This window comes from Panthera leo, chromosome B1, assembly GCF_018350215.1.
Source record: "Panthera leo isolate Ple1 chromosome B1, P.leo_Ple1_pat1.1, whole genome shotgun sequence".
NCBI classification, from domain to species: domain Eukaryota; kingdom Metazoa; phylum Chordata; class Mammalia; order Carnivora; family Felidae; genus Panthera; species Panthera leo.
The window spans coordinates 52,180,838-52,206,244 of record NC_056682.1 but is presented as its reverse complement, the minus strand read 5'-3'; the positions used below and the strand labels follow the sequence as shown (position 1 = coordinate 52,206,244).

Genomic DNA, 25,407 nt, shown 5'->3' with positions numbered 1-25,407 from the left:
TTGCTGGATTGTATGGTAGTTCTATTTTAAATTTTTTGAGGAACTTCCGTACTGTTTTCCACAGTAGCTGCACCAATTTACAACCTTAACTACTTACAGTGCACGAGATTCCCTTTTCTCCACATCCTCGCCACACTTGTTACTTCTAACAGGTGTAAGGTGATTTCTTGTGGTTTTGATTTGCATTTCCCTGATGATTACTGAAATTGATCATCTTTTCATTGCCTGTTGGCCATCTGTGTGTCTTTGGAAAAATGTCTCTTGTTTTGTCCTGTTTTTTGTTTTGTTTTTAGAGAGAGAGAGGTAGAGGGAGAGAGAGAATCTCTAGCAGGCTCCACATTCAGAGCAGAGCTTAATGGTGGGGTTTGATCTCATGACCTGAGTGAAATCAGGAGTCAGACCTCAACCAACTGAGCCACCAGGCACCCTCCTCTCCCTCCTCTGTCCATTTTTTTAATTGGAGTGTTTATTATTAGTTTTTAAATACTGAATTATGAGTTCTTTATATAGTTCACATGTTAACCCCTTATTGTATATATCATTTGTGACTGTCTTCTCCCATTGCCTTTTCCTTTTGTTGGTCATATCCATTGCTGTGTAAAAGCCTTTCAGTTCGATGTACTCCCATTTGTTTGTACAAAAGCTTTTTAGTTTGTTGTAGTCAAAAGTTTTGAGTGCGGTATTTTGGTCTTTTTTTCTTTTTCAATTGTGAGGATACCATTCCTGCTTTATTTTGGTTATCAATTTGTAGACTATGGACTGTGTACTCATTACCCATTTCTAGGAAGAAATTTGAATATTCAGTTCAGAGAAAGGTAAACAAGAATTCTTTAAAGCACTCTTGGGAGTTAGAGTTGATAATTATTGTTTACCGCGGGGAGATGCTCTCAAGGAATCATAGGTACATGAAATAGAAATCTTTTACTATTATGCCTCCTTTTTAGTCCATCTTAAATATACTGGACACATGAAGAAAGATGGCAACAGTGAGGAAGATACCAAATCCATTGCTTGGGAAGCCTGCCAATAAAATAGAGCTGGCACAGAGTTTAGAACCCAAGCTCTTCCAGATAGTGGACACACCTTACTTTCTGTCTTCAGCTGTGTTTCTTAGAGTGGTCAGAGAACATCTTGTATTTTAGGATAGGCCCCAGGGCTACTTGAATGCAGATTTATGGGCCCACCGCAGGCTTAAGGAATTAGAGTCTCATAGAGTTGGGCCAGGGAATGTGTTTTTCTTAGTCTTCATTATGGACACTTTTAAGCATACAGAGAGAAAGAGTAGTGAACACCTGTTACCATCTACCTGGTTTCAATAATTAACATAGATATCTTTGTCAGTGTATGTTTGTGTATCTAACATACTATAAGGAAGCACCTCTCTGTACTTCAAATACTAAATAATTAGAATAATTCTATATAGCTGTAATACCATTATCCCATCATTATCAATGATTCCATAATTTTACAGAATCATGTAATAACTGCTTATATTCACATTTGCCCATTTGCCCCCAACAATTTCTTCTATAGGTTTTTTCCCCTCCAAACAGGGATTTAATTATAATTCACTCATTGCTTTTGTTTCTGTTACCCTAGAACAGTTTTCTTACATTTTTTCCCCTCGTGACGTTGACTTTTGCAGACTCTAGGCCAGTTCATACATGTTCTATATTTTGGATTGCCTAATTGTTTTTTTCCAAGTATCATCCGACCTCTCTGTTTTCTGGGTCAACTTTAAGGTGCATCTAGGGGCTTGATTTTATTCAGGGTACATATGTTTGCCAAAATACTGCTTCCTACTTCCTTTTTGCATCCTGTCAACAGGCACATGGTATCTGATGTGTTGCACTGTTAGTGATGCTAAGGTTTATCTCTTGGTTAAGATTCTGACTGCCAGATTTTTCTGTATAGAGGTATGTATTTTTTCCCTTTTGCAACCAGTAAATAACTCGTGGGATAATACTTTGGCAAGATGTCTGTGTTGTTTCCTAGCAACCTTTTACCTACTGCCATTAGCAGCCAGTGAGAATCCTTCCTGTTATCAATTATGACATTGTTGGTGGGAGGTGGGATTTGTATTTTAAACAAGCTCCCCAGTAATTCTTACCTTTCTTTAAAGTTTGGGAGCCTTTGCTCTAGAGGAATCAGTACCTGAGAATAAAAAAAAAGAAATTCTGTCCTGAAGAAGTGAGTATGAATCTAGGCCCTGATGAGTTCTCAGTGGGTTGTCAGTAGACAAAGTTTAAACTGCATGTTAGTTTTGGAGGAGCAAAATTAGTGTTCTCATGTGTTTCTCATATGTAATAGCAATAAATCAAGGTAAAGACTAACAGAGGTATGTAGTAACTATTAGTATGTATGACTTACAGGAGAGTGGTATAGAAGAGGCATATAGAAATTACCAAGGAGGAAAGGCAGCTGTATTGAAAATTCTGTTTTTGCAAATATTGTCTCATTTAAATTTTCATAAGTTTTTGTGCTCATTTTATAGAGGAAGAAATGGGTTTAGAGAGGTTAAGTAATCTGATGTCACTGGTAACTAACTGGTGGAGAAAGGTTTTGAAGGCAGATCTCATTGATGGCAAAATTTGTGCAGTTTTCTTTATCAGACTTTTCTTGTAATGATCAGAAGGCTCTTCTCACTAATATCTTTGCTTTACTTTAGGACTTTGCTGTTCTGCTTATTGAAAATGGAGAAATGATATTCTTGAACCACTGGGCCCTCTTGATGTAAAGCTAGGGTCCTTTGAGACCTCTGATTTCTAGTCTAATGTATTAAACTCTGAGGAATATGGTAGGCTTATGACTCTTAGTCAGTTGTAACTGCTGTTGTGATTCAAGCAGCTGAGTGGTACTGCTGAGTGTATATCTTTAGGAAGTTATTTTCTGTACTTCACCCTAGTCTCTTTCTTGGGGTAGGTGGTCCTTCCAACCCCGTGATTTCCACATTACAGAAAGGAGTATGTAGGGTTGACCACACCCTCTTGGCCACTCTTTATCCTTGCAGGTCCCACCTAAAGGCTGCACCCGTATGTTGGTTCTTTGGTGACCTGTTGGAAACACTGAGAGCAGCAGCTTTTAAGATTCCTAAGATTATAAAGCTATTATTTCCAAACTTTGGCTGTGCATTGGAATCATCTGAGGAGTTGGATATTTGGGTACTACCATAACAGATTAGGATCCATTAGATCTGGAAGGGCCTTGGAATCTGTATGTTTTAAAAGCCTGTGTTTTTACAAAGGTCCCCCAGCAGTGCACCGAGATGAGAACCACAGTTGTATAGGTTGATTCCTGCCACTATTTGCAGTGATCGTTCTCGAGAAGCAGTTTCTGTTAGGATCACTTGGAAAGTTTTTATAAATCTGAGCACTGGGCATGCCAGATTTAGAGCGGTGGACCATACAGAGGAAGCTGTGATGATGATTTTAATGGATCACACCAGTGTTAAAGCAATCTCTGATTTGACCTTACCCTTAGTTGGAATGGGTTGGTGAAAGTGTGTATTAATCAAGTAGTAGCAAGATTTGTCATCTATTATGGCATATGGATTACCATATACTAAAGCCTTAGAATATTGTAAAGACATTTAACTTTAAAACTGTATGGTGTATAACTGAATATTCCTTTGATTCAGAAGCTTCTTTGGAAGTTTGAAGTACTTCAGGGTCATTATTAACACAAATTACCACTGTTAGTGTTCTAGAAGTGCCAAGTTAGGTGTTGGGGAGATTGCTATTCAATCCAGAGTGAATTTCACATCTTGAATTTTCAGAAATGTTGTATATGTTGAAGTCAGTACTAAGGTAGGATTCCTAAAAAGAAACCAGTGAGTGAAAGAGGAGAAGTGACCTAAAAGGTATTAAATGGGTGTCTCATTACACACAGGGATGAAGGAAGCAGAGAACAAAAATGATTTCACTACATTTTGCTTGACAGATTCATGAGCAGAGGGTAGATAACTAGGGAAGGGGATCGGAAGGGGTCATGGAGTGTTTTACTCTGTTACTCCATGTTGGTAGGATATCAGTACAGTAGATCAACAAGGAAACCTAGAATCCGCACATACCAAAATAGCGTCCCTCGGGGTTCCATGTGGGAATGTAGTGTGGCAGTGGTGAGGCAGTTCAGGCTCCTTGTAACTGGGAAGTTTGAGGTCAGAAATCCTAGTGGAGGCAATGGCTGGCAGAGATGGGGCACAGAGTATATGGGCGAGCACAGTGTAGACCAGGTTGGATCCTCTGATTTTGGATCGAAATGAGCAAAATTCCCACATCTGTCATTTTGCTTGGTTGTGAGGAATGCAGCTCTGGAGGAGTCACCTAAATAGTATAAGGAGCCTTGTATGTTCAGGATGCTGCCATTTTGCCTTCTTTAAAGCAGTTTTCATGAAAGCTGACTCCGAAGGAAAAGATTATGCTTTCTAAAAAGGAAATCATATTTTCAAAATTCAAGCAATCCCAAATGGTTTGGTTAGACCTAGTGTGTGATGGTGTGCCTTTGGACTAGGAGAACAGAGAAGCTACCTAAAGGATTTATTACTCTGTTTGCAGACTAAATGACAGTTGTAAAAGCGAAGCTGAAGTTAAAAGCAATTATATTGTAGATTTGGAAGAATAGAGAATTAGAATATGTTTGTAGCATTTATGGACTATATGGTTTCCATTGTTTGCTAGGGACTACATAATTTTTAGGTAGGTTTTCAGATGGTAGTTGTCTAGGATTAAATGAGATGGTGTTTGTCAGGCTGCTAAAGGATTTGTAATGGGGACCCATGAGGTTGGATTGTGTCATTTTGCCTGTTTGCTTGACATTTGCAGTTCACGATCTCAATTTGTGATATGCTCATACCTATTCCTGAAAAACCTCTCATTCTGCAAAATCACGCACTAAAACTAAGGCCTGTGGGGGAAAAAAAGGATTAAGGCTAGACTACTTAAAACTATGTAACTTTGTAACCATAGCATTAACAAAAACAATGAGAATCCAGATAAAAATATCACTACGGTAGTGTGGTTGACATTTGCACTCCCTGCCAAGATGATTCTAGGTCTTATTTTATTCTGGGACATGTTTTTCTTTGATATGTAGGTTCCTGTAGCTATTAGCTTCTATTGGAGGCCGTTTTCACCATAATTAAAGCTCTGATGTAAGGTGTAGCCTTCATGTGTGTCCACAGCATCACAAGATAGTGGAGAGCATAACGGACCCTAAAGCCAGTAAAGTGACCACCCCTATTTGTGCCACAGGAAGGTAAGACTTTGGTAAGATTCTCAGTTACCACTTTTCTTAAAATCTTTATTTTGCTTTTCCCTCTAAGTCTTCCTCATTATTTCGGAACAATCTTGTCCAGGATAGCTTCAAAACATTCACATGCTGGGAAGAATCACTCAAGAACCAACACTACTTTCCCATTACACTGTTGTCATTCCCATTTTGCCAGGCAGGTGTGAAGGAATCCATGGGACAGAAGCATGCATTTTGGCAGAACTGACATATTTTTGAATCTCTGACGGTTTCATGATGCAGCTCTTGAAAATACCAGGGTTCTGTTGTTTTGGGAAGTTCTAGTTTGGGAGACACTAGTGTTTCAACGTTAAGTGAAATTGGTACCCTTCTCAAGTTTTGTTTTGTTTTTTTTTTTTTGGCCCTTACATACAATAAGTAAGTGAAGAGGGGCTATTTTAATCCATTTTAAAATGTCTGCTTCTGTCACATAGTCATTGGATGGAATGCGGGGATGTCTCAGTGCCGCATCATTTGAACCACGTATGTGGAGCAGGAATGGTTTTAAATTTTGGTTCATTTGAAATGTGGTTTTAGTGAGTTTTTAAATTAAAATTCATCTGAGCATATAGTAAACAGAAAAAGGAGCAACAGTAGCCAGTTGTCAAGGAAAAGACTGATGGGTAGAATAAACAGACGGCTTTCAGCAATATAAACAATCTGTTTTCAGAGAGTGTTTTTTTTTTTTTTAAAAGGATGATTGGGAGAATTTCCAAAATAAGTAGAAGTTAGTTAAATGTGAAAGGCAGCAGATATACAACATTTATGTTAGTGACTGTTACAGTTTGTTTCCTCAGTAAGTATAATAGCAAAAATTTTGGTGACTTAACACAATAGAAATGTCTTGTCTCCTGTGGGTGGTCCTGGCTGATAGTGGCTTTTACATCCTTTAGGGACTCAACACCCTCAGCATTCAGCCAGTGAAAGGAAAGGGAAAATGGAGAAAGCATAATTGCTTCCTAAAAGCCCTACCTAGAAGTGAGACACATCACTTGTGCTGAAAATCCATTGTGAAGAACCAGCCCTGTGACTGTAACCACATCAGGTGAGGCTGGGAAATGTATTGGTGCCCAGGCGGCAGCTTTGGACCATAGAAGAGGAAGCTTAGATTTTGGTGGACGCGCTGAGAAAGGAAGAATTCTGTGCTTAGACCAGGTATCCTTCAGGTTAACGGAGGGTGTATACATGTGGGTGTGTGATGTAAATTGCTATCGACTAAAGTATCAAAGAGAATTTCCTTTTAGTTTGATTCATGTTTTAATTCAATATTTTAGGATTTGTGAGTCTTGTCAGGCCTCTGTCTCATTGTACCCTTTAAAAAATGTAAAAACTGTCCTTAGCCTGAGGGTCGTATAAAAACAGGCCACCAACCCCTGTTTTAATTGGTCAGGTAAAACAAGTAACTATTTAAATTAGCCTTTAATAAAAATAACTAAGTTCAAACATTTTAAGTGTGATCCATACTAAATATACTAAATTAAAATGTAATGGAATAATACAACTAGAGTTAAATTTTTCAGATGAAATTTAATTGAGGTAAAAATGTCCCTCATAAACTAAATAAAAAGTATTGTAGCCCTATGTCTAACCCTTGTCAGTATTTCAAGTCTTTTTTTTTTTTTAAGTTTATTTATTTTTGACAGAGACAGAGTGCAGGCATGAATGAGCTGGGGAGGGGCAGAGAGAGAGAGGGAGACACAGAATCTGAAGCAGGCTCCAGGCTCCAAGCTGTCGGCACAGAGCCTGACGCGGGTCTTGAACTCACCCACTGTGAGATCATGACCTGGGCCAAAGTCAGACGCTTAACCAACTGAGCCACCCAGGCGCCCCCAGTGTTTCAAGTCTTAAAAAATAGTTCATCTGATTCAGGACAGTTTGGGATCTTGAGACCTGAGCACAGCTGATGTGAAACAAAGCTATGTCCCATACTTGGAGACCTGGTTGGGCGCTATTCCCCTAAGTACCCCTGAAAGTTACTTCTTGTTTTTCATTTGTTAATTGTTAAGGCCATCAAATATATGACCTAAATATATGTATAAAATTCATACTTAAGTTTTGAATTTTATGCTAAACTTTACATTATTAAAATTCTAGATTCTATTTGTATGCTAATAACCACTGGGGATGGATTAAAATTATCTAAAAATTCCTTACAAAGTTGTTGAAGCATCTAAGTATTAATCATGTAAAACTCAAACTAAAATGTTTTCATCAAAACATGTCAGTGTGTTTTAGAAGTTCTTATCGAAATCCATAAAATATTTAAAAAATAGAAACTATTACTCTCATATTGAAGGTTTAACAGTCAGCTGGTTTAAGATGTTTGTTCTGTTAATTCCAAATATTATTTAGGTTACGTTTTCTGGTATTCTAAATTGGCTTTAAATATTAGCTTACTGAAACTTTAAAATAATAAATACATGTGTTATTTAGAGGCTATTTAATAAAGTTCCTCTACATAATATCACCATCAGTTGAGACTCTATGAGGGGTCTAGATGAAGATCCTTGTTTTTTCTACAAAGCCAAGATCTGTGACTTGTATGCCTAATAAGTAATTAATATTTTCTGAGACTATTATACTGTAATGATAAAACTGCAAATTAGGATAAAAATTATACACCAAAACCTTTAACAGAAGCTATATGGTGTTACAGGTCAAATACACGTTATTTGAGATAAAACTTTTGTCCCATTGATCTTATTAATATAATTTAATACTTTTAGTATATTTACTTATATTATCTGGAATTGGCTTAGTCTTTCCCTCCCACTAGTCTATCTGTTGTAGCCATGCACTATTTCCCACACTACAAACAGACCTCACTCCCCAGTATTGTATAAAGCCACAAGGTGACCCTGTCTGAGCTTGATCAAAATAAATACTGGTACATCTATGCGTTCCAATATTACTGCTTCAGATGTTATAATGGTTACGCTGTGTTTAAAAGCTTATTCATAAGCCTTTTCAGGTTTTAATTTATCAGCTCACTTTTGGGTGGACTCTTCCAAAATCATACTTAGTGGCATTATAATAATGTTAACACAGATCTTAGGGAACTCTAAGGCCAAATTAAAGGCCAAATTAAAAATAAGTAAATTAACTTCACATAATACTCTTGATTGACACAGATACAATCTTGAGTAATATTTTTTTAAAAATTGAGCAGATAACGCTTCACAGCCATTAGGATAGCTACAGTAAAACAACAACAGCAGAATAACAAGTATCGGTGAGGGTGTGGAGAAACTGGGACCCTTGTGTGTTGCTGGAAATGTAAAGTGGTGCAGCCATTATGGGAAACAGTATGGTGACTCCTCAAAAAATTAAATGTAGATTTCTATGTGATGCAACAATTCCACTTCTGGTTATAAACCCAAAAGAACTGAAAACAGGGACTTGAGATATTTGTACACCTGTGTTCATAGATGCATTATATATACTAGCCAAAAGGGGGAAACAACCCAATGTCCATGGATGGATGAATGGATAAGCAAAATGTAGCATATACATAGACTATGTATTATTCATCCCAACGAAGGAAGGTCTGACACAGGCTACAACATGGACGAACCATGAGGACGTTATCCTAAGTGACATAAGACAGTTAACGAAAGCAGGTTACTTAGAAGAGTAAACTTCATAGAGACAGAAAGTAGAGTGGCAGTTACCAGGGAGCAGGCAGGGAGGGAAGAATAGAGAAAGTCAGGTACAGTTTCAGTTTGGGAAGATGGAAAGAGTTCTGTGGGTGGATGCTGGTGATGGTTGTACCACACTGTGAATGTATTTCGTGCCACTGCACACTTAAAAATGGTAAGGATGGTAAATTTTATGTTAAGTGTATTTTACCACAGTTAAAAAAAAAATGAACAGGGGCTCCTGGGTGGCTCAGTCGGTTAAGCATCCGACTTCAGCTCAGGTCACGATCTCACGGTCCGTGAGTTCGAGCCCTGCGTCGGGCTCTGGGCTGATGGCTCAGAGCCTGGAGCCTGCTTCCGATTCTGTGTCTCCCTCTCTCTCTGCCCCTCCCCTGTTCATGCTCTGTCTCTCTCTGTCCCAAAAATAAATAAACGTTAAAAAAAAAAAATTAAAACAAAAAAAAATGAACAAACCCTTCAGATATTTTGACTTCTTTCTAGCCTTACAACTTAAAACATAAAAACATGAACAGATGAAATCTTTTTCTCTTCCTCACCCAGGACCGTTGGCCAGTTTAAAAAACAAAATACTGATATTTTGTTTTTTAATACTGATTAATACTGTCCTCATAGTCAACCCATTTAGCTTAAGGCATACCTCTTATTAGGTTGTAGTTAGACTGTCCAGCTGGTGACTGGCTGTTGTGATTCCTAAAAATGCTTAAAAAAATTTTTTTTAATGTTTATTTATTTTTGAGAGAGAGAGAGAGACATACACACACAGAGTGCAAGAGGAAGAGGGGCAGAGAGAGAGGGAGACACGGAGTCCAAAGCAGGCTCCAGGCTCTGAGCTGTCAGCACAGAGCCCAATGCGGGGCTCGAACTCACGAACTGTGAGATCATGACCTGAGTCGAAGTCGGACGCCCACCGACTGAGCCACCCAGGCACCCCAGTTTCTTAAAAATACTTTAAAATTGGTCACTTCCATAACACAGTGTGATCACTGTTGGGTAAAAAGTTAGTCCTGGTGTTATCCTCCACAATGATAACCTATAGTGTCAGATTTGAAAAAGAGAACCCCAACATTATTAAATCTGAAATTACTCTAGTGAAAAAAAGGTAGTATTTTGTATCAAAAGAATGTTCTTCCAAATTCTCCCCTCTATGGCATGACCTGTGGTCACGAGGCCCAGTGCTGCCTAATAAGGACGGCTGAGGGAGCCAGTAGAGTCTGAGCCTTCAGGGCATGCCTTCTGGAGCCTGAGTGATTGGTCTCAAGCTTGCCTCAGGCCAGTTGTTAACTTGGACAAGTTATTTAACCTGTCTGCCTCTGAGTTTCCTCATAGGTAAAATACTGCTTATTTGGAGTAGAAAGATCAGGAACAGCTTTATGGGGGAGGGTATCACTATCTTACATAGTTGTTTGAGAATTAATAGTTAATACACGTAAAGTCTGATACATAGTAAGTGCTCACTAAATAAATGTTTGGGACACCTGGGTGGCTTGGTCAGTTAAGCGTCCGACTTCAGCTCAGGTCATAATCTCGTGGTTTGTGAGTTTGAGCCCTGCATCAGGATCTGTGCTGACAGCTCAGAGCCTGGAGCCTGCTTCAGATTCTGTGTCTCATTCTCTCTTTGCCCCTCCCCCACTTGTGCTCTCTATCTCTCAAAAATAAATGTAAAAAAATAAAAAATAAAAGAATGTTCAATATTAACAGCTTTTTCTACCTGGCCCACAGTATTTAGGATTGTACCTGGCATTGATAAGGTTCTACTTGGCCAAATTTTCCTCCTTTATCTATTATCTAGATCTCTTTCTATGCATACCAAGTACCTTGCTTAGGTATTCAAAGTAAATTCTCCAAATAAAGATATGATAATGTTAAAGGAGTTATAAATATGTGTTTATTAAGTGACTGTTCTTACTGTAAGTGAAACCAAGGAGAAAACTATAGTCACTTTGTAATTCATTTACATTTGATAAATGCTTGTGTAAAAAGTGGGTTGTGTATATTTAAGAATGAAGTTAGGTGGGTATGTCTTTTGAAATAAAAGTCAAAAACATTATCTACTACCCCCAAAATCTAAAACATGAGCTTTTAATTTTGTTATTATTGATTGGTTTTTTTTTTAACGTGAACTTTTTAAAGAAAAAATGTTGGGGTGCCTGGTTGGCTCAGTTGGTGGAGCATGTGACTCTTGATCTTGGGGTTGTAGGTTTGAGCCCCATGTTGGGTATAGAGATGACTTTAAAACAAAAAAAGAAAAACGTTGCTGTAAAATATTGTCATGCATGTATAAACTTTTGATGGAAAAAGAGTTCACCACCCTATAGTTGATGAGGAAAATATTGTGTATAAAGGTTTAACTATGCAACAACCCTTTAAAATCCTTTCAGCAAGGAAGGATGTTAACTAGCCATTTTACAACCTTTCCAAACAACATTATTGACAGAACTTCTCTGGACCTGCTACTACTGGGTCAAAGATCTTCAGTGGCCCCTCTTCATTCGCAGAATATACTCCAAACTTTTAACTAGTATCTTGGAGACCTTTTGGTTGTCATAGCTGGAGAGTGCTGCTGGCATCTAGTGGGTTGAAGCAAGGGACGCTACTAAACATTCTGCAGTGAACAGGACAGTCCTCTGTGACGAAGAATTACTCAGTTTAAAAGATAGAGTGCCTGTGTTGAAAATCCCCCACATGGGTAGTCCTTTGTATTGCTCTGTTCAAATTCTAACGATCTCTTTAATGTTTATTTATTTATTTTGAGAGAGATAAAGGGAGCATGAGTGAGTGCCAGGGAGGGGCAGAGGGAGAGAGAATCCCAAGCAGGCTCTGCACTGTCAGCTCAGAGCCTGACTTGGTCTTGATCCCACCATCGCGACATCATGACTGAACTGGAATCAAGTCAGATGCTCAACTGACTGAGCCACCCAGGCGCCCCTCTAATGATTTTTTATGACCTTTTTAAATGGTTAACTCTTCCATGAAAATGGGTACTGGTCTTTCCATTCAAATCATCATTCTTGACTGTTCACTTTCTCAGGGAAAGTACTTTGGCACTTAATATTTTTATTTTATTTTTTACTTTATTTGTAATTTGTTCTCTCCTTTAAGAGTGGGCTCTGTGTCTGATTGGTATTCATTTCTTGCAAAGAAATTTGTACATAGAAGGGTGCACTGTTTGAAAGAATGAACAAACGCGGCATTAAAGCATTGCATGGTGTTGACACAGGGCAACTAAGCCACCTATCTAACTGAACGATAGATACTCAGTACTTAGAAGATGGGTGTAAATGGGAGTCTCTGAACATATAGTTTGAGTTGGGCTTCAGTGAAGGGGTAGGACTTCAACACCAGAATTTTGAGGGGGAGACACAAGACTGTGATGCAAATATAAGTATACACACACACACACACACACATATGGACACACATGGTATTTTCATTCTAATGCTGCCTTGAAAATAGCCTTCACCAATTTGGGAGGTTTGCTTCTGACAGTTTCTTAGGGTCTGGTTGGCTCAGGTGGTGGTTTTAATCTTTTGCCTTTGAAATGTTACATGAACTAAAACTGTGTAGTGGTTTATTTTAATGTTTTCCGTGTATGGTGGCTAAAGGCTAGGTGCCCAGTAGGAATTAATAAGAATAATCAGTTATTTGCTTTTAAAAAGGAGACATCTGTCAACTTGTAGTCCCAATTGTCAACTGTATCTTGGTTTTCTCCACCTAGATGTCTATTCTTTGGGCTATTGGACTCCTGTAGGCTCAGACAGAACCAAAACCAGTCAGAAAATGGAGAATTAAAGAAGGATGTGTTCATCTGTATTTTAGCAATTGTGTTTTTTTAAGGGCTTTGTCTCAATTTTATTTACAGCCCAAATTACAGTGAAACTAGAAGTTTTCTGTTTGGTCCAAGCTCTTCTCTCATATCTTTTTTTTTTTAACCTTTAAATGTTTCTACTTAAAAATTAAATTTTTTTTCTTTTCCTTTTTTTTTTTTTAGTGATTTCTTCATGGCTGGGAAATTTTGTATCCTTTCTTTTTCTCTCCGAACTTTAATGTGTATGTACACAAAGTTTCTTTTTGGTTGGAATTTAGTTGTACTCTTTGGAAACTGCTTGATGACCACCTGACATCACATGAGACTATTTAATGAAGTAATCCATTTTTAATACATTAATTTTTGGGCCCATTTGTAATTTTCCAAGTTTCATAATATTCTTGAGGTTGCTGCAGGTCAATCCCGGAGCTGATAAACTTTCAAAAGATTATACCAGAGTACACTGATTCGTTGTTGAACATGTGAAATTATTGATTTGACCAGAATCCACGTTTGTGGTCTGTTTTTAGTCATTTTGCCAGTAATAGTGTCGATTAGGTTAACCTCTTTATCCATAGGACGGTTTCCTGCCGCTGCCTGTTGATTGGAAGACCTGGCTCCCACCCAGCCTCTGTGGCCTGGTACCTTGCTGTCTGTTCTATACCCGATTTCTTGCCTCTGTTACAAAACTTAGTACAATGGGATCAGTTCTGTGTAGTTCCCAGTACAGAAGGAACTCAGGCTTCAGGCTTTCTCTGTCAGAGAAGTATCTTGGAATATACGTTAGATCATTGTTATTAGTTTCTTCCTAAAGGCTGCTTTAACAAAGGATCACAAACCGGAGAGCTTGAAACAACAGACATTTATTCTCTGACAGTCCTGGAGACAAGACTGAAACCAAGGTGTCGGAAGGACCGTGGCCCTTCTGAGACCGGCTAAAGGGCTCCTTGTCCATTCCTAGTTACTGGTGATGACAGTTAGACCTTGGCACCCCTTGCCTTGCAGCTGCATAATTTGATTACCTGATTCCATTGTCACATGGCATTCTTCCCTCTGTGTCTGTGTCCAGAGTTTTGTTTCCTTACGAGGACAACAGTCATAATTAGGTTACGGCCCAGCCTACTCTAGTATGACTCCATTTTAACGTATTACCTTTGCAACTACACTGTTTCCAAATAAGGTCATATTCTGAGATACTGGTGGTTGGGATTTGCACATATCTTTTTAAGGGACACAGTTCAGTCTGTAACACTCAAGACTTTAGCGTAGCAGGGTTTAAAATTCTCTTTCACAGCCGATGCGTCGATTTGACTAAAAATGAAGGCAGTTAGGGTATAGGTGGCTCTTCGAATAAGGAAATTATATGCCGTAATGGTTACGAAGTAGGTAAATCTACAGCTTTGCCATGTGACAGGTAGGAGTCTTTGTGGCTGTCCTGTTATGTGCATTGTCACACAACTTGTTCCACCCAACTTCGTATGTAACAAGGGGAACTCCGGTAGGGCTTCGTTACGCATTACCCTGCAGATAATGCCTTTTTCTCAGTTTCTGTATAGCGCCATTTAGGCTTTGGAACAGATGACACAGTTCTTAGTTTGCCCACTGGTGGAACGAGAACTCTACCTCCCTGGTAGGGTTATTCCGAGGTTTGGACGAGAGGATGTTGGCATCGTATCTGGCGCACATGGCGTGTTTGCTCTGTGGGAGTTGCCCTCTCCTCCTCTCCATCTTCTCTTAGCCTTGGCCACGCTGGAAGTGGCTGTCAGCGGAGCAGCTGGAGTTCGTCGCGCTGCCAGCAGTAACATCTTGCTGCCAGTGGTGCCAGACTTTGCCCAGTGTTGAACTGGCTAAAAATAGTAACCAGGAAGACGGCCAGGGGAGGTCTCTCGCTCAGATTTCGAGACTTTATGGCGGTTTTTCTTTGAGAATGGTACTCACACCTTACCAAGATGCACTGATGGCTTGTGGACCTTGGTCCCGTTGGGTGCGGTGCTGTGCGGCACCATGACACCCTGTGTACTTGGGGGTGGACCTCATCTGCCTTCTCACCGAGGTGTTTAAGTAGTCTTGGATTTGGGGATGGCGGGAAGTTTTGTGGGACAGACAGCACCTGAATATTTCAGAGAAGAGGTTGATAAGAAATTGGACTCAAGTTTTAAAAACGTATATGTGTTTATTTAATAAATAAAGGGATAATATAGTAAAATCACCAGTTTACCAGTATATTTGAGACCATTTCCTAACCCTTTAAAGTGTCAATATCATGCTCAAGTTTTCTTTGGGGGGAATTTGTTCTTGATATAGTAAATCTGTCAGATCCTTGCTTATCATCTGTTGCGTTAGGCGATTTTACTCAGCTCACCCTCAGTTTCTGATTCTGTAAATTGGAAATGATAGTACCTGTTTTATTAATCTTAAGACCATTATGAGCATCAGAACAGGATTTATACGTGTTTGTCAGTTAGGTCACTTCTCAGGTTTATTTCAATTATGAGATTTTTCAACTTTTTCAAATCAGGTAGCTGGTAAAAGTGCCTTGAAGATGCTAAGTGTGCAGAGCAGTGAAACCGGCAGTTTGGAAATACCGGCACACAAGTTGGGAACCTTGTAAAATGAGTTTTGCGAGGTTTGTTTTACACTCGTGGAGTAGTACATTATTCAGCCCGTCTCTTGGGAGTCAGAAATTAGTATTAATGTGTCAGACTTTAAATGTAAACAGCACTTGTCTGATTTTTTTGAGAGGGACACAGTTGCATACCTGTATTTTTGTAGCGGCAGTCAAAAAAGATCATGAAAAATGCTGACGGGCACCACTGGTAATGCTGACAGACAGCTGAAGATACAGTGATTATGTTGGGGTGTCATTGGTCTGGTAGGTGAGGAAAACATACTGGACAAAGTGTAAAAATCCTGTATTGCTTTCAAAGTGAAATCATTATCTTCAAGTAGATATCAAAAGTTAAAAAAAAAAAAAAATTTTAAGACCCTACTACAGAGGGACCTGAGGACTAGATCTTGCAAACAAATTCTCTTTCCTTTTTTCCCTTCTGTATTTTTGTAAGATCAGTTGTCACTCATTTAGTTTAGAAAGGAGGAAGGGGTAGGGGTACCTGGGTGGCTCGGTCGGTTAGGCATCCGACTTCAGCTCAAGTCATGATCTTGGGGTTTGTGAGTTTGAGCCCCTCCACCCCCCATCAGGCTTGCTTGCTGTCCATGCAGAGCTCACTTCGGATCCTCTGTTCCCCCTTTTCTCTTGCGCGCTCTCTCTCTCTCTCTCTCTCTCACACACACACACACAAATAAACATTAAAAAAAAAAAAAAAAGAAAGGAGGAAGGGGATCCTAATACTAAAAATTACTTTAGGGGCACCTGGATGGCTCGGTTAAGCATCTGACTTGATTTCGTCTCAGGTCATGGTCTCACAGTTGTGGGATCGTGCCCCCAGTCAAGCTCTTCGCTGAGAATGAAGCCTGCTTGGGATTCTCTCTCTCTTCCTCTCTCTCTGCCCTCCCCTCCTCAATAAATAAATAAACATTAAAAAAAAAAATAAATTACTTTAGAACTTTGGCTAAATGTCCTCAAAACTAGAATGTGGCTTCAGGTGTTTGAGGGGTGAAAAGATCCTTTGGTTGTCCTTTTTTTTCTTTTGCCTCACAGGATGGTGGGAAAGGAGCTAATGGAGAGAACTGCAGGATGTGCTCAGGAGACTAGGTGAGAGCAGGAATTGGAAGAAAGCTAAGGGCAGGGTCTCTTCCCTGTAAGTCAGTGTAACCTCTGAATGGATTAATAAGCAACCAAATGAAGGCACTTTGTGTTCTCAGCTATAGTCACAGCCACTTTGTTCCTTGAATCAAAGGAAGGAACAGAATGTCTAATTATAATAATCTCCTAATAATTACAATATTTTGCATTCATTTTCTTTTAAAAATCTATTTGAGTAACTACTAGCCTTCCGAAGATGTTGGAAAATAGTATTTAGGCAGCAGCTGGCAGCTACCAGTGTTGGAGCCTGCAGTGTATAGCTCGTAGAAGATTTCATTAGTTGGACATACACTTTGATTTCCTTCTTGCGGCACGAGTGCATTCTCTTGAGCAGCTGCTTTGGAAAGGAACATACAATAAACATTTCTACACTTGTTTTAAATATGTGGGTTTTGTTGGAGTGTCACTTGCCATCTGGTAGAGAGAGGAGTGACTTAACTGTTAGAGAGGAAGTGATTGGAATCTCAGCACGTGTTCCTAATGCAGTCTCAGGTTCCCTCTTCGTTTCTCATTCACCGAGACAAAAATTGACAGCTGTAATTATTTTGTTCTGTCAGATCCTTAGAAAGAACCACACTTAGGATAGGATTTGCAGAAATACATTTTGAGCTGTACCTGGCTTGAAATTGTTTTAATTGGAAAGCAAATGTTTTTCGTAAATGTTTATTGACACTTAGCATTTTTAAATGAAAAAGATACTGTAAACAAGTCAGACAGTTAAAAAAAGTGAAAGTCTTCTCCTCATCCCAAATCACCATCACCATGAAGGTGCTGCATTCACCACCACCCCCAATTTTTTTCTGTGTGCTATCAACTACCTAGATACCAGAGTGACTTATGAGAGGAATTTTTTCTAGTAGCGACTTGTGGTTGCATTATAATCACATTGAGTGCTTTGGATAACGGCAATCTCGCGTTGGTTCTCGGGAGGCTGCCGGGGCATTGAGGGACTGATAGGGGTGGGCTGAGTAAAGGAAAACCCTGCTTCATCTGGGAAGTGGCCAAGAAGGGTCATTGTCCTTAATTGGTACTTACATACTCCTAATTGGAAAAATGCCATCACAATGACTAACTTATACTGAGGGTCTCCTAAGTGCAAGGCATTAAGCTCTTTACATGTGTATTACTTACTGAATTCCCACAGTAACCCTGTGAGGTAAGTACTGTTATCCCCATTTTAGAGATGTGGAAACTGAAGCACAGAGAAGTGAGCAACGTGCCCCGTGTCTCAGAGCTTAGTAAGAGATTCACAGTTAACTAGTCTGGCTCCAGACTCCCGTTCTTATTCTGCCATCTCTTGGAAACATACCTGTGTTCGCTGGAAGCTGCTGTATTTTTAAAGCATACCTTTTGGCCCAGGAGTTAAGTGAATGGGAATTATAGATATGTTAATAACTTAAATACCAGAGAAGAAATTTTGTATAATTAAATATGTGTCTTGAAACAATTCCGTTGCCAGACTGCTTGCAGGAATCCTCCTTCTGGTTTTGCTTTGTTAAAGTAAACGTTTCCCCCCGTGAGTCTTCTGTAGTGTTTTATTCTGGGTATTTTTCTTTGGAGCCTACATGTATTCTGGCTTTTGCTCCTGCTGAGTAGGCAAACATATCTAGAGACAGCCATGGAGTAAAGGAAAAGAAAAGCTTTGCAATTTAAAATTGATTTATGTGGAAGCTTTTTCTGTGGTTCCAAAAAAAAAAAAAAAAGTAAAAGAAAAAAAACCCTTCTGTCCTTTCTATCTTGTCATCCCCAGCTACAGTAAATCAAACCCATTTTTGGGGGCAGGGGTAGGCAGGAGTCTGTGGAAAGCACTCAGGACAGGAAGTAAATGCCACTGTGATAATCAAGTGACTTTCATGAGAAGCTCTATTGTTAAGAAAGGGTACCTGTGTGAAAGTAAAATGTACAGGAGAGAACTCCTGGAGGTCACCAGACCCACCTAAAGTATGTGCTGTAGTGAATGGCATTTAAGGGCCACAGCTCTTAATTTCTGGTAATTCGTAGTGAAACAGGCAAAATGTCCCGGACTGATTTTTCCCCTCTCCCCACCGTCTCTTGAATTAGCTGTGTGTATGAGTATGTGCGTGTGTGTGCGTACCGTTAATTTTAGCACTAGCAGAATTCTTTTTTTTTTTAATGTTTATTTTTGAGAGAGAGAGAGAGAGAGAGAGACAGTGTGAGTGGGTGAAGGGCAGAGAGACCAAGAATCTGAAGCAGACTCCAGGCTCTGAGCTGTGTGCACAGAGCCCGACATGGGGCTCGAACTCACAAACTGCTAGATGACAAGCTGAGCTGAAGTCGGCCACCCAGGCGCCCCTAGCAGAATTCTTAATGGCAGTTTTTGTTCTGAGGTTCTCTGTGTACAGTTAATCTCTCCAGTGGCCCATACTCCAGCGAATCCTTTCTTCCTTACGCTCTTCTGTGGGCACAAGGCATGTGATACTTATAATAACATACACTTGAGGAACTCCAGAATAACGTATATATAGAGGACAAAGTATTTTCTCAATTTTTCCTTATAATTTCTAAATTAGTAAGAGTCAAGAATTCAAGGTTCCTAACCTAAATCCTTAAGTTGGAATAGCCATTGTGAAGGGTGAGAGAACAGATAATTATTCTGTTACAGCAGTGGAGGTTAATATGTAATGTTCCTCTGTTAATTTTCAAATCTAAGAATATTTTCCAACATTTCAGAGACTTAAAAAACAAACTAGAGTTTTCAGAATGCGTTGTGTATACAGATGGCATTGTTTTTATCCCACTGAGACTTTGCTTCAGCACTTGAGATATGAGGATCAGAATGTCAAAGAGCAGCATTTATTTTTAGCAGCTAAGATCTAATTGGCAACCATAAAATTTACCCACTTAAAGTGTATAATTCCGTCTTTTTAATATAGTCACAGAATTGTGCAGCCATCACCACTATCTAATTTTAGAACATTTTATCCCTCCAAAAAGAAACGCTGTGCCCATTGTTAATCACTTCTCTTTCTCCCTTTTCCCCAGCCCCTGGGAACCATTAACCTACTGTCTGTAGAGCTCTGGACATTTCATATCGAGAGAATCCTACAATACCTACAGTGTATAGCCTTTTCTGACTGGCTTCTTTTACTTCCACATAATGTTTCAAGGTTCATCTGTGGTGTAGCCTGTATCGGTGGTCCATTCCATTTATGGTTGAATGATATTCCGTTGTATGGATTTACTATATTTTCTGTATCCATTTGTCAGTTGGTGGACATTTGAGTTATCCCCACAATTTGACTGTTACTAATAGTGAAAGTTTTTGTACGGACTGTATTTTTATTTCTGTTGGGCATATACCTAAGAGCGGTCTTGCTGGGTCCAGTGATAATTCTGTGTGTAATATTTTGAGGGACACTGTGGACAGTAGTGTGATAGCATTATATTCATTCTTTGTTTAGCACAAAACATTATCTAAGGCCCAGAGCTTGTTTAAGTCACTCTTGTTTAAGACTGTCATGGGAGCACTGCTGGGGTGGCTCAGTCGGTTGAGCATCCAGCTCTTGATTTTAGCTAGGTCATGATCCCAGGGTCAAGGGATTGAGTCCTGCATTAACTCCACACTGAGCATAGAGTCTGCTTAAGATTGTCTCTGTCTGTGTCTCTCTCTATCCCTCTCCCTCTCTCCCTCTCCCTCTCTCCCTCTCCCCCTCTCCCTCACTCGTGCACTTGCTGAATCTCTCTAATTAAAAGAAAAAAGACTATCCTGGGATACTAGTCACTAACCCAGATCTAACATCAGATCCAACTAGAAATTGCAGACTATTTTCATGCCTATACAGGAGAGATTTTATTATATACCTCTGTCAAATCGTATAGATTCTGTGTCTTGCTCTGCTTTTATATTTAAAAAAAGTTATCGTGGTAAAATATTAACGTCAGATCTACTGTATTAACTATTTAAGATTTTTATCATTGTGGTAAATATGCATAATATAATATAAATTACCATTGTAGTCAGTATTTTTTTTTATTGTGGTAAAATACGTGTAACAAAATTTACCGTTTTAACCCATTTGCCAAGTGTATATAGTTCATTGGCCTTAAATACATTGACAGTGTTGTGTAATCATCACCACCATCCATCTCCAGAACTTTTTCATCATTCCAAACAGTCTCTCTACCTGTTCAGCATTAATTCCCCAATGCTCCCTTTCTCCAGCCCCTGGTTACCTCTTTCCTACTTCCTGTCTTTATGTGTTCGCCTATTCTAGGTGCCTCGTATAAGTGGAATCATAAATTTGTCCTTTTGTGTCTGGCTTCTTTCACTCAGCATATTTTTTAAGGTTCATCTATATTGCAGCATGTATCAGAATTGCATTCCTTTTGAAGACTGAATAATAATCCATTGTACAGACATATACCACATTGTATTTAGCTGTTCATCAGTTGATGGATATTTGGGTTATTTCCACCTTTTAGCTTTCATAAATAATGCTCTTGTGAACACTGGTGTACAGATATCTGAGTTCTTGCTCTCACTTTTTTTGAGTACATACCTAGGTGTAGAATTGGTTGATCATATGGTAATTCTATGTTTAAGTTTTTGAATAACTACCAAACTTGTTTTCCTCAGCAGCTGCATAATTTTACATTCCCACCAGCAATGTGCACATGTTCTGATTTCTCCACATCTTCACCAAAACTTATTTTCCTTTTTTTTTTCCCATTGTAGTCAACGTAGTAGGTATGAAGGTCTCTCACTGTGGTTTTGACTTGCATTTCCCTAATGACTGATTATGTTGAGCATGTCATGTGCTTGTTATTAGCCTTTTATATACCTTCTTTGAGGGAATTGTCTGTTCAAATCCTTTATCCATTTAATTGGCCTGTCCTTTTGTTATTTAGTTGTAGGAGTTTTTTGTATATTTTGATATCCAAATACATGATTTGGAAATATTTTTTCCCATTCTGTAGGTAGTTCTTGCACTTTCTTCATATATTGAACCATCTTTGCATTCCAGGATAAATCCCAATAGGTCATGGTAGATAAAAATTTTTTTTTTAATGCTCTGTTGGATTTGCTTTATTAATACTTTGTTGAAGGTTTTGTGTATATATTCATAGGGCTTTTGGTTTTTAATTTTCTTGTGATGTCTTTTTCTGGCTTTGGTATCTGTTGCAGCCTCATAGAATGAGTTGGGAAGTGTTCCCTTGTCTTCTGTTCTTTGGAAGAGTTTGAAAAGGATTGATGTTAATTCTTTAACAGTGTGGTAGAATTCACCAGTGAAGCCATCTGGTTATGGACTTCTTGGGGAGATTTTTGTTTTTTCTTGAGTCGGTTTATATAATATGTGTGTTTCTAGGAATCTGTCCATTTCATCTAGTTGACTAGTTTGATGTATAGTTCATATAATTCTTCTATAATTCTTTTTACTTCTGCAAGGTCAGTAGTATGTCTCTACTTTCTGATTTAGGTTATTGTGTCTCTTGTATTCTTTGTAAGTCTAGCTACAGGTTTGTCAATTTTGTTCATCTTTTTCAAGAGGCCACTTTGATTTTCATTGATTTTCTTTATTACTTTATTTCATTTATCTCCTCCCTGATAGTCATGGTTATTTTCCTTCTCTGTTTCTTACGATACAAAGTTAGGTCATTGATTTGAGATCATTCATCTTTTTTGTTTTTTGTTTTTTAACTTTATGTATTTGGGGGTGGGGAGAGGGAGTGAGGAAGGGACAGAGGGAGAGGGAGAGAGAGAATCCCAAGCAGGCTCCACACTGTCAGTGCAGAGCCCATTGTGGGGCTTGAACTCACGAATTGCTAGATCATGACCTGAGCTGAAATCAAGAGTCGGATGCTCAACTGACTGAGCCACCCAGGCGCCCCTCATTCGTCTTTTTTAATGCAGGCATCACAGCTATACGTTTCCTTTTGAGCATTGCTTTTGCTGCTTCCCATAAGTTCTGATATGTTTTGTTTTTGTTTTTGTTTTCATTTGTCTCAAGGTATTTTCAGTCTCAGGCCTTGTCAGGCACTTTTTTTCTGTCAATTTTGTTTCTTTGCATGGGCCATACCTTCCATTTTCTTTTCATGCCTTGTGATTTTTTTTTAATTGAAAAATGGACACTTGAATTTGATGTTTATAATATTTTATCTCTAGAAATGAGATTCTCCCCCTTCCTTGGTTTTTTAATTGTTGAAGGCAGTGGTATTTCTGATATGTAGTAATTTTTTGCAAATATTGTTGTAGGAATCGTATTCCTTGTTGCATATCGTCACTGAAGTCTCTATTTCTCGGCTTGTGTTCAGTCAGTGATTTCATAGAGAGTGCCTTGTATGCCAGAAGCTGGAAAACAAATAAACCTCTCCGATTCTTTGCAGGTTGGCTGTGTGCTGATGCCTGTTTTCCTAAGATAGTCAGACTTGGAACTAATTTAGCATTCAGCGTGTGGTGAAAGCTTAGGGTTTTCTCTGAGCACGCGTCCTATCCTGGGCATAGCTGCACCTTTCTAAATTTCCTTAGATACTGGTGCTTTTGACTGCCCTAATTTCCCAAAGAAACTCTCTTCTTGACTTTTCCTCCTAGATCTTGGGTAGTCTATTGTATGTTTCAACTATAATCCTTTACTTCAGGTATCTGCAGATTGTTCCTGCACCTTAGATGTTTTGAGCAGTGCCCACCACTTCTCCAGCCTGGATGAGTTTGAGTTAGGTGAGACAGAAACCGTATCTTGCCCGTCCTTCAGATGATCCCGAGATAGGTTATAACACAGTTGAACAATAATTCACAAGTCAGGTCTGGTCTGCTTTTTCTAGAACCAGGGAGCCCAGGTTCCATTTTGGGAACATAAGCTGCTGCCACACCAGAGATGGGGTAGGGCAAGGACAAATGAAAATGCCACAAATGTTTCCTACCATTTTAAGTTGACTTTTCCTTGATCCAGTATTCAGTTGGTTGCTGTGTTTTCCAGAGTCTGATGAAGTTGGTTCTGACAGTTGGTGTTTGTTTTGCGACGTCATGGTACCGTAAGGGGCTGTGGGTGGGAACATGGAGCCACTTACTCCGCCATGTTGCGGACTTCACCCTCACCCTGTCAGACCTAGGTATCTTCTGGTAGTCCAATTTCAGTGCCCACAGAAAGCATTTTATTCTACTGCATCTACAAATTCTGCAGATAAGAGGTGCTCTTTTTATATATCCCTGGCAATCACCAGTTTCTGTGACACTATTTTCAGGAGTGTTGTTGACTGAGTAGTAGCATTAATATTTTTTCTGAGTAAATATTAGATTAAGTACTAAATACTAAATCCTTTTAAAAGTTTGGTGCCCTAGGATCTTTATCTCTTACGGCCATGTTTTTGGATATCTTTTCTCCCTGTGCAAATGCACTTTTGAAATAACCCGAGGCAAGGGTAAATATGATTTGATTTATATACAATTTTATAGTTATGCATTTACTGGCAAAACTGAGGTACAGCTAAAGTGGTCTTTTATCTATGTGGTGGAGAGTATGCGTTTATAATCAGTTTGCAAATATGGAAAGGTGGCATCATTTGGCAGGACATTAGACAATGACCACTGCATGTGGCTTTTTAAGACCTTACTGCCCTCTTATGTAACATGAGGTGGTATAAGACAGAGTGTATTCAGGAGAAGACAAATTCTATCACTATACACAAACCAGAAATGACCACTTGAATAAGAATTTGAGACCTTTGGTTGTAAGAATGTATGATGGTCCTTCTGGCATTCTTTGGCTGCTTTTGATGTTGATCAATCTTTTTGATACTAGATTGGGATCACTGTTTGTTTTTCAGGACTTTGACCTAGAAGCTAACCTATCACATTCATTCTGAAGACTGAGTTGAGCCCAAAAATAGAAACACAGTTGGTAATAAATTGCTTACATGATGTGAACCTGAGGCTGCCGTGACCCTACACTGCACACCATTTTCCCAGTTGTCTCTTACTGTCTGGGTGTCAACTCAAAAACATAGTTTGGTTAAAATTCTCCATTAAGGCATAGGAGTTAGTAGATCTGTGCTTCTCTACTTAAAATAGTTATTGTCAAGGGAAAGATTGGATGATTTAGTACTGTCCTGTTGTGTCAGGGGATATTTTTGGATTGAAGGTGTATCTTAAGCCTGTTGGTACCTCTCGTTCTTTGCTGTCCTTACATATCATCTCCTTTGAACCTTAGATTATGGAGGTGAGAGGAAGTGGGATTACCTTTGTTTTATGTATCAGTAAACAAAACTTCAGTAACATCGTTTCTTAAGTAAGTGATGGTGTTTTAGGAGCCAGGTCTCAGGTGTCTAAGGCTAATGTTCTTTCTAATTTTTCACATCTGACAAGTGGATTTTGAGAAATAGTTGATTATATGGTGAGAGAAGAACAGTGTCGTTAGAAATTAGTGGATAGAAAAGGGGGATGCTAAGAATCAAAGACCCTCACTATTATGGCATATATGTTTGTGTGTATGTGTGTGTGTTTATTTCTTTATTATAGTTAGGCCATATTCATTGTAGTTTAATGCTTGGTTCTTTTGAAAGGAATGAAATTGGAAATAGGATATCTGTTAAAACAGTGACTTAATACAAGAACCTCTTGAATTTTCATTTCAGTTTTATTTTATTTTATTTTTTTACTTTCCTCCTCTCAGACCTTTCATTTTCCCCATAGGAACCCATAGGGAAGAAGACTTAGAATAACATAAACGTAGGGGCAGTAAAACCAAGGGGAAAAGGCTAACAACAGTTCTGAGCAAGTGCTGGGAAAAGAGCTTGAACACCAGGGGAGGAGAAAAGGGAAAAGTCTAGTGCCTGCAGTAATTGACCTCATTCTAGCATGGCTGCGATGACACACAATTGCAGAGTTTGATACTGTAAAGGATCAGAGAACTGTTGGCTCTGCTTGAGGCACTTTCAAA

At 39.0% G+C, this 25,407-nt stretch overlaps 1 protein-coding gene across 17 annotated transcripts in view; it reads left to right on the top strand.

The window, feature by feature from the left end:
- The window catches only part of XKR6 (XK related 6), a 95,713-nt gene that overhangs the window by 8,669 nt on the left and 61,637 nt on the right, over positions 1-25,407 (top strand). For 4 of the 17 annotated variants that reach the window (XM_042935012.1, XM_042935014.1, XM_042935013.1 and 1 more), the window contains exon 3: positions 5,180-5,253. The exons of 7 other annotated variants lie outside the window; for them this stretch is intronic. In XM_042935012.1, coding sequence (XP_042790946.1) covers positions 5,180-5,192 — 13 coding nt within the window. In that variant the 3' untranslated portion in view covers positions 5,193-5,253. Of the gene's footprint in view, positions 1-464; positions 2,191-5,091; positions 5,265-6,179; positions 6,332-25,407 lie in introns of those variants that run through there. 6 more of the 17 variants (XM_042935010.1, XM_042935017.1, XR_006201619.1 and 3 more) reach the window with 5 other exon arrangements.